At 36.7% G+C, this 16,136-nt stretch overlaps 2 protein-coding genes across 2 annotated transcripts; one reads left to right on the top strand and one right to left on the bottom strand.

Annotated features, from left to right (window-relative positions):
* Positions 1-1,805: 1,805 nt before the first annotated feature.
* On the top strand, positions 1,806-4,627 carry LOC125876256 (rhomboid-like protein 14, mitochondrial). Its single transcript, XM_049557388.1, has 2 exons — positions 1,806-2,138; positions 3,577-4,627. The coding sequence occupies exons 1-2, from the start codon at positions 1,920-1,922 to the stop codon at positions 4,354-4,356; spliced, it is 999 nt and encodes a 332-aa protein (XP_049413345.1). The 5' UTR covers positions 1,806-1,919; the 3' UTR covers positions 4,357-4,627.
* A 685-nt stretch (positions 4,628-5,312) lies between these two features.
* LOC125876250 (F-box/kelch-repeat protein At1g16250) lies at positions 5,313-14,799 on the bottom strand. Its single transcript, XM_049557381.1, has 3 exons — positions 14,561-14,799; positions 12,929-13,504; positions 5,313-6,328 (listed from the first exon to the last, which is right to left on the bottom strand). Coding segments are annotated over exons 1-3 (1,149 nt in total). The 5' UTR covers positions 14,563-14,799; the 3' UTR covers positions 5,313-5,757.
* Positions 14,800-16,136: the final 1,337 nt, after the last annotated feature.

The raw sequence follows: 16,136 nt of genomic DNA, 5'->3' as shown, positions 1-16,136 counted from the left end.
TTCAATGGTTGTAAGTGGCTAGTCTCTTGGCAAGTCTTGTATCATTTGTTAAATTTCTTTCAGCTTCTTAGCTCTGTGCCGTCAAGTTAACTCTACTTATTGCATCCTTGTAAAGCTGGGGATGAATTGTCTTCAGGAGACACCAGTTTGGAGGGTGCTATTGTTTATAATATTCATTAGCTGGTGTACATTGTTGATACTTGATACCAGTATTTACGTGTTTCTGCCAATATCATGGAGGCTATATCATTAAGTTTGCTCCTAAATTTCTATGGTCAAAATATTCCGGTGAAAGAGGTGTCTGTAGATCAAGTAGGTACTTGATCTTTAGTGGTCTTAGTTAAACAGAATGAAGAGGTGTATGGGGATTTATTAAGAATTCTAAGGTGTTGAATGACCAGGCCTGGTTATAGCGAAGAGCACGCTTTCGAGGGTGTGTTAATGCTCCTTCCATTAGCTATCTGTATTACTGAAACAGTGAAAGGGAGAGTAGAGAGTGCCAGTGGACTTAATCATGATTAGAAATTTTACTAGATTAGTAGATGTGTTTGAATCTTCAATGTGACATCAACTTGTGCATCTATGATTTTGACTTGTAATATGTAATCCAAGTGCACAGATAGAAGTCCTGTCCTGGCTTTTGGTGGAGTTTTCATCAAATTCATTGTCCAATGGCTGTTTTATTTGTGCTGCATCTTCTCCTCAACAAACCTCAAGAGCAATGCTTCTTTGTTAGTAGAAGGAATCTGCTTTGATCCAGGCGTTTTCTAGATGCAACAATATTTTAAGAAATTAGAATTTGTGGCATATATACTGAAAGAAGAAATAAGCACATGTAACTAGATACCAAAGTAGGACACCAAAACACACCCGAATCATTTCCAACTTTGGGTGTACACAAGTAGATACTCAAACTTGTACAAGATTGAACAAGTAGACATATGCGACCTACATGACATCCTACTATATGACAATTCACATCCTATAATATGTCACGTAGGATGCGCGTGTCTACTTGTTCAATTTTATACAAGTTTAACTATCTACTTGTGCATACTCAAAGCATAGGCGAACCCAACATTTGAAGATGATGATTGACTTTGAGTGCAATGTTTGCTTTGTGCACTTTGCACCATGAGGTCGCATGTCAAAAATCTTCCAACCGCCCTTACCAATAGATGGGATTCAAACCCAGGACCTTCAACATCAACCAGTTCATCAAGTGTTGTAATGTGCCTAAGAAAATAAATATTAATATCTCAAGGTATATAACTATATATACATACTTTTTCTAAAGTTAACGGGTGTACATGCACCCACATCTTTTTACATAGGTCCACCTCTGACTCGAAGTTGGAGGACATAAACGCCAATTGAAATCAAGTTAAATGGCGCATTTATGTATTATGCCGAAAGAAAAAAAATATTGTTATGGTGGGGTGGGGATTCCCAAACACAAATATTTTATAAATAATTATTCCTCAATCCCATTCTATGTGGTACCCTTTCCTTTTTAGTCCGTTTCAAAAAAAATGTCACCTTATTATAATTAGAAACAATTAAACTTTAAAATTCTTCTTTTATTATCAATGAAATGAAATGTGATTTACAACCACATAAAAATCTGAGAATTATTTTAGACCACAAGTTCCAAAACTTTTCACTATTTCATAAACAACTTATCGACCCAAATAATGCCACATAAAATGGAACAACCTATTTTTTTTAAAAAAATTGGCAGAACTTTAATTTTGGGAAAAAGTAAAGCAAAGCTATTAAAAACCGTACAGCTAGAGTTTGGCCTTCACAAGTAGGAGAAGCATCTGAAATGTTCCTAAACCTTAGTTTGCTCAAAAGAAAAAGATTGATTTCAGAGGATTCGCCTTTGCAGTAGAATCATCCAAATTCTCGAATTAGATATGGAGAGAGGAAGAGGAAAGTGGGGATCAGTATCTCGTGGTTTGATTCCTCTGCTAGGGCTGCATACAGTGAGTGAGTATTCCAGATTAGACAGAAAACCCCCTATTACTGCTGCACTTCTTGCCGCTAATACCATTATTTACTTGAGGCCCAAATTTATTCTTCCTTTCCTCCCCACAATCGATCAAGTTTGGTTTAATCCTCACCTTATCCTCAAGGTAAAACCCTTTTTGCCTTTTTGATTTTCACTGATGATTTTGTTTCTTGCTGGACACCATATGTGACTAAAGTTTGATTCTTTTGTTGTTTTTCTAGACGTTACTTAGTTTTTGGTATGGGTAGTTTGATACTAATAATATTATGGGTGTGTTTGGTACAAAGGAAAATGTTTTTCTTACTTATTTTATAGTGTTTGGTAAGTAAGCAAGAAAATATTATTCAAAGAGTATTTATATGTCATATAGCAAAACACTATGAGGCGGAATGGGATGGGGAGTGGGCGTTCGGGGGTGGGATTGCAGGGATTGGGTTGGAAGAAGACAATAAACATGAAATGTCACTTCTGCAACTTCTTTTCCCTACTTTCATTAGGGAAGTTGTTTTTCGAGAGAAATATTTTTCCAAACATTTTGACCCACCATACATGGGAAAATTGGAAACCAAACACACCCTGTGCCTGAAAATTTTAACTAGATGGCAACCACGATGTTGTTTGATCACAGCAGAGAAGAACTGCTATTTCATATGTAAAATAATTTATTTTTTTTGTAAAATAAGCTTAGCATGTGTGAAGGTTTTCTTAAATGTTGATGAACTTATATGGCTTCTATCATGGCCTAAAACACCAATTCCCTCTTTGAAGATAAAAGAAATTGCAGGTTTCTGCCCTCTAGCTGTAAAACTCTCGATAGAGTTATGTAGGATACAAATGATAAGAGACCCCTCTGTGCGAAGTTGTTTGGTTATAGTATTCATTGGAAGGATATATGAGTTTTTTGTCCAGAGTGGACTCATGAGTTTGTTGATAAATTGCAACTTATGTTGCTCGTACTTTTCAAAAATGTCGAGTGGTGCGGGTTGGATACTCCAAAAGTAGTGCATTTTTGTAGAATTCGACACGGATGCGGCAACATATTTGGAGAGTTCGAGCAACATAGGTTGCAACCAATTCAGAAAAATCAATTACTGTTAACTCTCTTACTACCTGCTTAGTTTGTTGATTTATCACATTTCCATATTGTTGGTCCCCTGTGAGTAGATATTGCTTCTGTTAGAATATGAATAGATTTATACAATCCTATTAGAATAGGAATAGGTTTATACAATCCTATAAGAATAGGAATAGGTTTATACAATCCTATAAGAATAGGAATAGGAATAGGAATAGAAATAGAAATAGGAATACTAAATAGTATCCTACTTGGTAAAGGATTGTATTCTAGGGTCGATAAATAGGGTCTCAATGTAATAATGTAGACACAACAACAATTCAATAATATTCTTCTCATATATTTCTCACAGCTTCTATGATTCGACTGTAGTAAGCAATATGTGCCATATTAATCTATTTTCTTGAGTTTTAACTGTTATTCATAGTTTTGGGAGATCGAATTTCAAACTATTATGTTGGCTTCACACTTGCTTTTGCTGGTGCAGTACACAGACCTCAAGCGATTCTTCCTGTCGCCGTTCTTCCACATAAATGAATCTCACCTGGTGTACAATATGCTTTCACTTTTGTGGAAGGGTATTCAATTGGAGATATCGATGGGTAGTGCAGAGTTTGCATCAATGGTTGCAACCTTAGTTGCTATGTCCCAAGGTGTCACACTGTTGCTTGCAAAATCACTTCTGCTGTTCTTTGATTACGAGAGACCCTACTATAATGAATACTCTGTGGGTTTTTCTGGTGTCCTCTTCGCCATGAAAGTTATCGTCAATGCACAATCAGATGAGTATACCTCTGTACATGGACTTATGGTTCCTACTCGTTATGCTGCCTGGGCAGAGCTTGTACTCATACAAATGTTTGTCCCTGGTGTCTCATTCCTTGGCCACCTTGGGGGAATACTAGCTGGCCTTCTGTATTTGCGATTAAAAGCATCCTATTCAGGTCTGAATCCAGTTAGACAATTCATGAGAAGCTTTAGCCATGCCCTGAGCTTGCCTTTAAGATTAGTGAAGAGCTTATTTCGAAACCGACCAAGAATTACTGGGAGAGGAACTGCTGGTGGGAGGATTGCACGAAATACACTTCTTACGTGGAGATGTGATGCATGTACATTTGATAATTCAGGTGGGCTGAATGTTTGTGAAATGTGTGGCACAGGTCGTACCGGTGATGCACCATCATCCCCTGGTCCAACAAGTGAGATACGTGATCTATCTTTGGAAGAATTAAGGCGTAGGAGGATTCAACGATTTGCTAGATCGTAAGGCAAATTGTTATCAAGTTTAGATGGAAATGTCATAATCGCATTCACGTAGATAGTAAATATGGGGCCTTAGCACCCATCACGGTGTTCGTCAGACTCGTGTTATTCTAGATGGTGGAGATGTGATTGAATGTGAACCAATATTGGTTTATGTAAGGGATGGAGAAAATTGCAGAAAATCGAACAATTATCCAATATTTGCCTTATGTAACATGTTGGGATTACTTAGCTACTGTAGTCAAAAAGTAATAACCATAAATGGATTCGAACAATTAGGCAATATTTACGTACCTAAAAGGGTTGGCTATATCAGAGTCATTATGTGTATTAGCTGGTTTTGCTAAGTTGATACTTCATCCATTTCAAAATAAATATTATTTTTCTAATTATTTTATTTCAAAATATGCATTTGTTTTTACGTAATCAAGAAGACATTAATGGTCTTCTTCCAATTTTACTCTTATTCAAACAAAGTGATTTTTTCATAATCAAGAAACTACTTCCTCCGTTCACTATTATTTGTCCAATATGGAGTTTATTTAGTCTAAAAGATGAAGGAAAAATATATTTCTGTCTTAATATGCTAAAAGTGACAAATAAAAGTAAAAATGTATTTGTAAAATAGTAGATAAGTAAAAGTGAAATAAGTAGTTTACATAAAAATGTTCAAGCTAAAAACACTATTTATTTTGAACTGAAACGGAGGGCGTAGTTGCAGAGGACCAAGACATTGAACTCTTTGCCTACCATTACTCGATTAAAGACTTTAAAAGCATGAACTTCTTTTCATTTGAGAAGTGTATTTACCTTGAATGTGTACTTCACCTTGACCTAAAACCTGGTAAAATCTTCTAATCTTGTCAAATCCATTCTTTAACTATTGCATTGTGCATTTCTTAACAGGTAGAACTGCTACTGCTGTCTCAAATGCGCGAATAAAAATATTATGCACGTTGATAAAGTATTAAAGATAAGCAGATTAAGTACCATAAGTGAAATTCAAGAACGGCGAAAGAAAGCCAGTAGAAGTAATTCAAAACAACAGAAGAAACTCAGTATATTGAGTTTGGGAGAGACGTTCCTCTGGAAACAGGAAAAAGAACCACTGGAATGGAACTTAGAGCATTAATAAATATTTTATTGATTCCATAATGTGCTGTTTGAATAATCTACCACAATCTTCCTGGAACTTTGTCACGCCTGTCAATTGTTGCAGAATTCGACTCAACACCAGTAGCTTTTCCTCAACGTTCTAGATCCACTTCACTCGCACCAGTCAGAATTTAATTGCACGAATGATAATCTCCATTGGTGATACCTTTCTTAGGCTATTATTAGAGCAAGGTTGCAATGTAATCATTTTTATTACACAACAGCAGCACATAGGAAACAGAACCTTAAATCAAAAAGATCTTGTTTCCATGGATGCACAGCCTAGTATGGAGCCAAATGCAGGCTCACACATTGGTCTGATCTCCCTCCACCTTAAAGGTAAACTCAGTGGGTTGCACACTCTAACTGTGCTCAACTTCACAATGTTAAACTTCCCGGTCCCAGATTCCTCCCATCGCAGCACTCTTCCTCCCAAAACATAAATTTCATTTCTCAGTGCAACAAATCCATAATCAAAGACCTCTAGAGGCCGGGGATGGTCAGGTAGAATCACAGGAGGTATCAAACCTCTATGATGCCACTCCCTGTTATCGACATCCCTCGTTTCAATGGAGCTCCCACCCCAATCAACAACTGTGCATATATGACCACCATCAAGCACCTGAATTCCCAAATGCATGGCCCTTGAAAACGGCCAAGTATCATTTACACTTAGCCATGTTTCATCGGATGGATCAAAAACAACAGATGTCTCATGCTCTAGCAGCCCAACAAGGTCCGTTAGAACATAAAATTTACCATCGTATGGTAGGCCTATGCAATCCATCTGGGGACTTGGCAGAGGTGGTAGGTCTTCCCACCTGCAACATATTAAAATATTCAGAAAACCAGTATAGGATAAAATATAAACATTCTTCTCTTTTAGGATTCTGTCAAATTAAATATCAGACCATCCTTTTGCTTCAAAGAGAAAAACGGAGTAGAAGTTAGAAGCAACAAGGAATCGTTTCCAAGATTAATTAACAAGGCACATAGGTTTCTAAAGAACTACGACCCCAACGGCAAATGTAGTCAAAGCATCAAAATTTATTTCCACTGGAGGACCTTTTTTCTTTTCTTTTGATAAAGTTGACGTAGACTACTATAAACGTTCCACTGATACGCATTTTTGAGTCCATGTTTCCATCACCCTTATACTTCCATTAACCTTTTCTTCTTATTTTACTTCTAAATTGGGAAGTGTTTTTCATTTCATAAATATAGTATACGTCGTATATGCCTCTTAAAAGCTTTTCTTATAAAGTTTATTGGTGCTTAAAAGCTTAATGGAAGTACTGTTTTCTCTTAAAAATAGTGTGCGCATTTCAATTTATATGACGGCGTTTGACAGATTTAAGACTGACTTTTGGAACTTGTGTTCTTTAACATGCCATGAGGTTTCCATGGCTATTAAAAGATGTCATTAAAGAATAAAGATAAATTGAGAAGTTTAAAGTTAAATTGTTTCCAACTTTAGAAAGACGGTTTGCACCCTAAAGTTGTCTGGAAAAGTCACTTACACACTCGTACTTTACGGGTGACCTATACACACCCACACCCAATCCTTATTTGAAGTGGTGTTATTTTCACCCTAAAACATACAAAGCCAGTCCCATGGTACAGGGTGATTCACACGCGCCTGCCACATCAGCATTTTGGGTGGTAATAATTACATTTTAAATAAGTATAGAAGGGTAAAAGATCACCCGTAAAGTATGAGTGTGTGAGTGACTTTTTCGGACAAGTTTAGGGTGCAACTTGATGTCTTTTCCCTTTTTTATTTATAGATTAATAAGGAAATAGTATCACATAAAATGGAACATACGTACTTGCTAAGAAATATGAAATTGGAATGCAGATAAAGGAAAAAAATTCTACCATGTATAAACTATGACCTAATAGGGTGTGGAGGTTGCGGGGTAGAAGGTTAGTAGGTGTGGAGTGTTGTCTTGATTTTTGAGGGGTTTAGCTGTTTTCTTATAGTGTTTTGTTTTTTATTCCATCATCATCGGTTTATTTTGTTTAGGTTATCACATTATTTTGTGGTTACTTTTGTTTCCTTATTAGTTATTTTGTTTCTCCACTGCCGTTTTCCTTTTCATTATTCTAATATGTTATACTCGGTCGGAGGGTCCTCCCGAAATAGTCTCCTAACCTCCACGAGTGTAATCTGTGTAAATTCTATCCTCCCACCTATGGGATTCCACTGGGTATGTTGTGGTTGTTGTTGTTGTTGATGTTGACCTTGAAAAGTTGCAAAATTAAATTTCCATGAACAAAAATATAAGTTACATGGATACTCCTATAGAAAATAATTTGACAAGGAAATGTAATGGAACAATGTAGATTCATTTGGACTGGAAAAATAAATTCTCAAAACTGGCAACTAATCAGAAAATTGCAACAATCTACAAATCCTAATATGTGAAATTGTCTAGTGAATTACACGAAGGTGATGATTAATGAGCAATTGGTTCCATCACATCATTTCCAAGAAGGGAGTATAGACAATGATTCCCACCCTATTAACGAGTGTGAGTAAGAAATTGATCCATCAAATAGGCACCCCAAATGGGTGGAGGTCGCAGATTAGGGGTGTGTATCGATTTGTTCGGCTCGATTTTAAGTATTATCGGTTCGGTTTATTGATTTTTAAATATGTTAAACCAATAACCAAACCAATAAGATATTTGTTATCGCTTTTCGGTTTAACCGATAAGAAAATGCTTTCAAAACAAATATATGATTTGTCCAATAATTTTACGCGTACAAGCATACATCGAAAAAAGCAAATCAGACTAAATTGCAACAATAAAGACTAAAGTAATACTAAAACCTAAAGGGTAAATTCAGAGGCTGAAGTTAAGTAATGTTAATTGTGTAAGGTCCTTATAGTTATAGTCTAATATAGTAATTATATTAGTAATATTTTTTGTTTGATATTTATGTATGACTAAAAATTAAAATAGTAAATTATTATATTCTTAATGGGTTATTGGTTAACCCAATATTAAAAAACCAATATCGAACCAATAACCCAATACTTTTTTTTTATAAAACCATTAAATAACTGTTAACCCAATAACCCAATAACAACAAACCAATAACACTTTTTTCGGTTCGATTTCTGCACACCCCTAATTAGGATAGATAGGTAGTAGGTAGTTGCGCTTTGTCTCGCTTTTTGGCGGTTTAGGCTTGGTGGGAGCCTGGGAGCACCGTGTTTGTTGTATTATTAGTCTTATACATGTATTTCCTTTTCAATTACTGTATCATTTCGTTGTTGTTACTGTTTCTTTTCATTGAATGCCATATGTTGCTTTCCTCATTAATTGACATGTTTTCTTCACTGTCACATTCTTTTTCATAAATATTTTGATATGTTGCACTTGAGCCGAGGGTCTTTCGAAAACATCTCTACCTCCACGAGGTAGGAATAAAATCTACGTACACTCTACCCTCCCCAGACCCCATTTAGGGGATTACATTGGGTATGTTGTAGTATTGTCAAATGCGCGCTTAAGCCCATAAGTGAGGCTCGAAACGTGTTGAGTGCTTTGCCTCGCTTAAAGTACACTTTAGTGTCGTCATCAATGTTCTAAGACATACTTCTCTTTGCCAATGAACCTCTTGTGAAGGGGAGACACTAAGCAATTGATATTTCATTTTATCGTTTTTTTTTCAATTTCTTTGTTCTTATATTTGTCATTCACGCCTATACTTATTGGTATAGGACTAAACATATATATTTGTATTTGTTTCTCCCCTAACGAACCTTAGAGCTTTTTTGCTTTTGATAACACTTGTATGTTATTGTTGTATAGGCACCCTAAAGTGGTGTTACAAAGGGTAGATGCTAGTCCAAAAGGCTTAAAATTCAAATAGGTGGTTGGACCGTAGGCAAGAGACTACATGGATAGGGAAAATGCCTAACGACATCAACATAAGAGGGATCAAATAGGAACTAAAATCATTGTGAAACCAAGACATAAGTTGCAAAGTAAAGAGATTCGATTATAGCCCGATAAGAGTATTTTGTTGGGACCAATTTGGATGGAGGACACAATTTTACTATTGATACATATAGATAAGAAAACTTAAATTAAATGCTAGGATGATATCAATAACTTTGTCCAATGAGGCCCAAATGACCAACAAATCTTTATAGGAGGATAGTTGAATAGTGGTGGTTGATGTAATGACAATTTTGATCAAGTGCATGGGTGGGGGTTTCCATTATTTGTTTTAAGGAATGAAGCAGGAAACACCAGTGTTGAGAAAAGTGGGTGCTCCACCTCTTTAAGTGGTGAAGCAAAGCGATGCGAATGACCTGCGCTTCAATGGCATGAAGCGAGAGAGGTGAGCAGACGTGGGAACTTCAATCCCAAAAGTGCGGTGCGAGCAGAAACGCTCTCTGCTCTCTTTTTTTATGTTTGAACTCCCTAGGCTCCATTCCAAGTTTGTTGAGCCCATCTTCGGATGTCATTACAAGTTGGAGTGTCTTCAGCTCTTGTGAAACTCCCCACTAAGCATATGTCCAGCATGCCTTTTTCCTATGTCTCTCTTAGTCCATTTGTTCTTGAAAAACACCTCTTTGTAGATCTTCTCCCCTCTGGTTTGGTTAAGGAGTCTAGGCTGCTTGTTTGTGATTAATGTTGTACTATTTCTATCAATGAAATTTCCTATTTTTGCAATTAGAACATTCCATCCCTCATTGAATGTGTTCACTGACAGGATAATTACTGTTGTGTCATTTCCTTTAGCAGTAATCATTGAGACAAATCTTCCATATTGATTGAACTTTTGCGTTAAGAAAATGTTGGTTGTGTTATCTTTGCATTTCCAAGACTTGGAGATCTTTCCTTTGTTCTCCGATGCCTCCCTGAGCCTTTTGCATATCCAAGACATGGCTCCCTTGCTGAGTATCAGCTTGCTCATGTAGTATCTTGCACTTCTGATCCAGTCATACCAAATCCCTGATTTGGATTTAGATTCTGTGATATAAGATTTGGCCCCAAGGCGGAAGAGGATTTTGTTGTCCATGAAAAAAGGTGGGTTCTAGATGGCTGCTCCGGTGGAGGAAGTCTACCAGAGAGGGGAGAGGCCGGGTCCAGAAGGGACCCCTCAATTAAGGGTCATTGGGAATGTGCCTGGGAGCATTTGTGGAGTGCTTGTATTAAAATCCTTTTGTGTTACTCCGAGTCTCTTTCCATTGCTCTTACCCGGGGCTTGGCTCTATCGTAATGTCCTTCATCGACCCAATGTATGCCATTGATACACCTCTAGCCTTGAGGCATCTCCATAGGACCTCCCCGACTTTATCATATACATTTTTTAGGTCAATGAATATCATATGTAAGTCCCTCTTTCTCTCCATTTACTCTCCCCCAGTCTCCTCACAACATGAATGCTTTCTATAGTCGATCATCCAGTATGAATCCGAACTGGTTCTCGAAAATAGACACACCCCTCCTCACCTTCATCTCCATCACCCTTTCCAAAACTTTCATAGTGTGGCTAAGCAACTTGATACCCCTTGAATATCAGCTTGTAGTTCTAAATATCACCCTTGTTCTTATACAACAGGATCATTGTAATCCACCCCCCACTTTTCAAGCATTTTGTAGTCTTAAAATGATATAAACAGCCCCGTCAGCCATTCCAGACCTTCTTGTCTTGCCTGTGTTCTTCAAGAACTCCACCAGAATCTCGTCTCCCCGATCATTCTTCCCACGTTCATCCTAGGAATAGCTTAACCTCATTAATCTTTATACACCTACAGTACCCAAAATCACAACATCTCTCAGAGTGCTCCAATTACCTGGCACAATCTCCCTGTCCCCTCTTCATACAACAGAATAAAGCTCCCATGAAAGTCAACTGTTTTACTTGGTTAGTTGCTAGAAGGGCGTGTCTTACACATGAAAACCTTCAAAAAGGGGAGTCAACATTTGTAGTAGGTGAGTGCTATGTCATAAGCATTATGAAGATGTGAATCACCTTATTCTTCCCTGACAATTCACGTCTCAGATCTGGAGCTTCTTATTTAGTATTTTGGGGGTCAAGGAAAACTTAGAACATACATGGTGGATTGTATGGAAAAGTATGGCTCCTACTAAGGTCAAGTGCTTTGCTTGGTTAGTAATCAGGAAAGCTTGCCTCACTCATGAGATCCTGCAGAAAAAGGGATTGCCAATTGTGTCCAGATGCATGTTATGTAGTGACGCTAGAGAGACAAATAATCATCTGTTCCTCCATTGTAAAGTCACATCTCAACTTTGGACTATGTTCCTCAGTTTAATAGAGACAAAATGGTCAATGCCAGAGCACACAGCAGACTTGTTAAGTTGCTGGATTAGGAGAGGGGGAAGCAAGACACAGAAGAAGTGGTGGAGAATAATCCCACACTGTATCTGGTGGACTATCTCAAGGGAGAGGAATGGAAGAAACTTTGAAGATAGATTCAACAACATTCAGAAAATCAAAGAGAGCTGCATAGCAACTTTCTACTTTTGGTGTAAAGAACATTGTATAGAAAATGCTGAACAATTAGTAGATCTTTTAGGATTACTGTAATTAGTCTCTTGTTCTAGCTTGTTACTACCTTTTTGGAGGTCTCCAGCATACCTTAATGCTGAGGAATACAACATTACCAGTTTCAAAAAAATATATATGGGAAGAAAGGAATGAACCTAATGGTAGAATTTTTTAGCGCAAATCGGAATCTGTAATTAGTATTAAATACAAATGTATATCTTTTACTTTATTATTGGTGCATAATGGCTATTGCAAATAACATTGATGCCATGGTTGACTCTTTGGGGTCACTACACCTTTCGTATGGCAAACACCGTTGCAATTACTTTACAGCACGAACTTGTTGCTGATTCTAATATGTACTACCTTAAACAATAAAAAAAAATGATATATGGTGAAATGAAAAACTAAAAAAATGCAGAAACAAGAGAATAAGAAGATAAATAGTCTGGTTCATAAATCATTGTCAGTATGCTTGCAATTCCATTGTGAGATCTAAGATTCATTGGTTGAACACACAGTACTCAGCTCAAGACTAAAAGGATAGAATTTTAACAGCTCTGTCAACACAAACAGGTATTCTACTCAGAAGCAGCACACATCCAGATAAATATTCACATGGCATTCCTATACTCCGTATATTCTGCTATATTTCATATCCAAGTCCCTAAAATTATTTTACAATCTCGACAACAATTGGATAACTTGTGGTCCAAATAATAGCATGATAAACTACTTAAAAAACCCTATCTAAGATCAGTCCTGTATTTTTTTGATGAAGTCAGGTTAGTCCTGTATTCAAAAAGCCATATTTCCTTTTATACTTGAAATTCATAAAGGAATGCATGCTCAAAAAAATATACCATAATTTTCTAAAAACATACTTGTCTGTCAGTGGATTATAAACTTCAGCAAGAGCAAGCCCTCCTCCCGATGATGTGTTGCGCCCTCCAGCTACATAAACCTTACCAGAGACAACACTGCAGGCGAAGTGAGAACGTGCTGTTCTCATACTTGCAACATTTCTCCACTCTTTTTTGAAAGGATCAAATTGGAAAACTTCATTTGTCGTCAGGGCCGTTTGATGGGGAATTACTTGATCACGTGCTCCATATGTGCCGCCAATCAGAAGAAATTTATTCAAGACACAGGCACATGAGAAACCAAGGTGCTCTTGGTCAGGGTGGCTCGTGGGTATCCTAGGCAGAGGGTGCCACCTATCAGCTTCAGGGTCATAAGCAACCCATTGATTCTCAGATGCTCCAGTCAGAACAAATAACCAGTTTCCAGACCATCCTTCTCTAGCTTTATAATTGGAATATTCTACACTATGGAATAGCTTCCTCCATCGTCTACTTACTGTTTCAAGAATACCATGATATCCATGTGATATCATTGCTAGACATCTCAATGCCAAATCATCTGGTAGTCCAGGTATTAGCGGTTGATTAATCGTCTCCCTACAGAACATTACCTTATAAATGACTTAAGAGTATGAAATACAGGTGGATGAAAAAGAATGCAGATACAGAGTTCAGGATTTGGAATGTGACATCAGAACAACAGATGTATGTATATGTAGTTCGTTAGCACTGGACCCCATGTAAGTACAAGAAATTCAACAGGGTAAGGGAATGATTTTTGGGCTTAAGAACCCATAACAAGGGGCACAATAGAGGAAAAAGAACAGCAATAAAGTACTACAAACAACAATTTCTCCTTAATTGAAATAATGGAAGAAGAGAAAAAGAAGTGACTGAAAAGTACACACAAAAAAGTAGAAGAAAAGAACGGATAAGAATAGAATATAGCAAAAAGGAGCTCCAGGATTTGAGCTACTTCAAGCCAATAATTTGTCTTAAAGAAGCAATTGCTGATTTTGACAATATCCCAGCTTTGATCTCTTTTCTATGTCCTCTACTGTTCCACGAAAACATAAATTTCGAGCAAACCCTAGTTCATGTACCTCAATGTCATCAACGGGCTTAAAACAGGTACCACATTTTCCCTACAAGAGAGAATCCAAAACTTAAAAATCAGATAATAAAGCACCTAGTTTTCATTATCATGCACCAAGACCAGGGGTGAGTTTATGCACTAAAATTGGGCCACGTGAACCCGTGGTCTCTCCGTAAAACTAGGTATTTTATGTATATATTTTCTAACATTGGTATAATATTATGCACCCATCCTACACGAAGGCTAAATGGCGAACTTGGTTAAATGTTGAGTTATTTACATAAAAAACTAGTAATCAATTCCCACTTAAAACTTTTTGTTTTGTTTTAGTGATGCACCCATGTTCTATACAAACCCTAGATTCGCCTCTGAGTCCAAGACAACACCACAACAATAAAAATGACAATCCATCAATCAAATGAATTTCAGATATCTCTTTATTTGGCCCAATTGATGTAAACCCAGTTTAATAATCTTTGCAAGACTTCCTTTTACTGTGATAAAAATAATCAAAGCTAAAAATTAAATACAAAGTGATGAAATGGAGACTTGCTTACATTAATAAGGTCACTCTCTAAGAGCTCGAAATTTCCAGATACTGGGAATCGGTCATGAAATTCAGCTAGTCCAATGGATTGTTGAAGTGATGCTGCATCCAAGTAAAACTTCTGGTGACTCCAAGAAGAACGACGGGCCGATTTTCTTGTGGAAATTATAGAAAGTGAAAGAGGGCATTAACAATTTGATTTGCGTTTATCCAGACTCCTCTGAGAACATTTTTACGATAGTTTTAAACAAAATGAAAAGGAAAGGGCTTAATTTAAACATGAAGTAGTACCTCAACTTGTACCATTTTGCAAAGCCGGCACTATAACTTCTAGTAATTCACAAATGAATACATTTATTTGATGAAACTATAACTTAGTACCCCTATAATTTCACGTGTTTTTTCACTATCGGTAATGTGAATATAGTATTGAGGTAAAATAATATAAGAAGTCATTTATTTTACGGAATAAGTTATTTTGAAATTATAATCTTTGAACTAATTTATTTTATTTCTCAGGTGGAATAAGATAACACTAAACGATCGTTTGATTAAGAACAAGTTATCCAGGATAAATTATCTTGGGATAACTTATATCATCATGTATATGAGATAACTTATTCCATCATTATGGTATAAATGGTGGGATAAGTTATCCCTAATATGACAACCAAACAAGACACCAAATTTTTATCCTAGGACTATTTTTTTTATCCAAGGACTATTTATTTTTATTTCTTACACCAAACAAGTTTGTTACTTATTAAATATAATATATATTTTGTTTGTTTGTAGGTATAAATTTGACTTAAAATTATTTATACTCTTGTAGTCACATAAAATTTATTGGATAAATTCATATAAAATTTGAATTTAATCCATGTTTATTTGAATTGAACGATTAATTTGGATTGCATAGTTAAATAAATTTATTTTCATTAAATTCAAGTCAAATGTTCATTTCATCTTGAAGCCTAAACACATACCAAATATCGAGTGACATGATATTTTAGTCAAATTCAAGACCATTGTCACGACCCGATTTCTCAAGTCATGATGGCACCTACTATAACCCACCAGTAGGTAAGCCAACCCGTAACCCGGAACAACAAGTAATGGGTCTGAGGGTAGAAATCAAACAAGAGTAGGCAAATAACAATATAAACAGGCGGACGCAAACCAAAAACTTATATACAAATAAAGATCCCTCCCAGAACCTGGAAGTCACTAGTACAGAGCTACTACAAAATGAGTACAAGTCCCAAAACTGGACAACAGAGACTGGACTGTCTCGAAGGGAAGAAGACAAGTCTATATATACAGATGGAGACCGAAATAGTACAGAACGCCGTGTGCTCACCCCCGTCTCCAGATAAGTCTACTCCAAGCTCGATCAACGCTGGCTACTAGTGCTCGGACCTGCATCACAAAATAGATGCAGAGCGTAGCATGAGTACCAAAACAACAGGTACCCAGTAGGCATCATCGGCCGACTGAGCAAGATAAGCAAAAGTAAACTGAAATGCAAATAAAGGGTCACATCAAGTGCAAAGAGTAGTAAATGGGGGGTATGTACACGAGCGTAC

The sequence above is a fragment of the Solanum stenotomum genome, chromosome 9 (assembly GCF_019186545.1).
Source record: "Solanum stenotomum isolate F172 chromosome 9, ASM1918654v1, whole genome shotgun sequence".
Classification (NCBI taxonomy): domain Eukaryota; kingdom Viridiplantae; phylum Streptophyta; class Magnoliopsida; order Solanales; family Solanaceae; genus Solanum; species Solanum stenotomum.
Note: the sequence above shows the minus strand (reverse complement) of the source record. Positions and strands in the feature narration are given on the sequence as shown.

Coding starts and splice junctions, on each gene's coding strand:
- LOC125876250 (XM_049557381.1), bottom strand. Junction 6,329..12,928: donor TATAATCCACTGACAGACAA/GTATGTTTTTAG, acceptor AATATGTTGCAG/GTGGGAAGACCTACCACCTC.
- LOC125876256 (XM_049557388.1), top strand. CDS start 1,920: ATGGAGAGAGGAAGAGGAAAGTGGGGATCAGTATCTCGTGGTTTGATT. Junction 2,139..3,576: donor ATCCTCACCTTATCCTCAAG/GTAAAACCCTTT, acceptor TTGCTGGTGCAG/TACACAGACCTCAAGCGATT.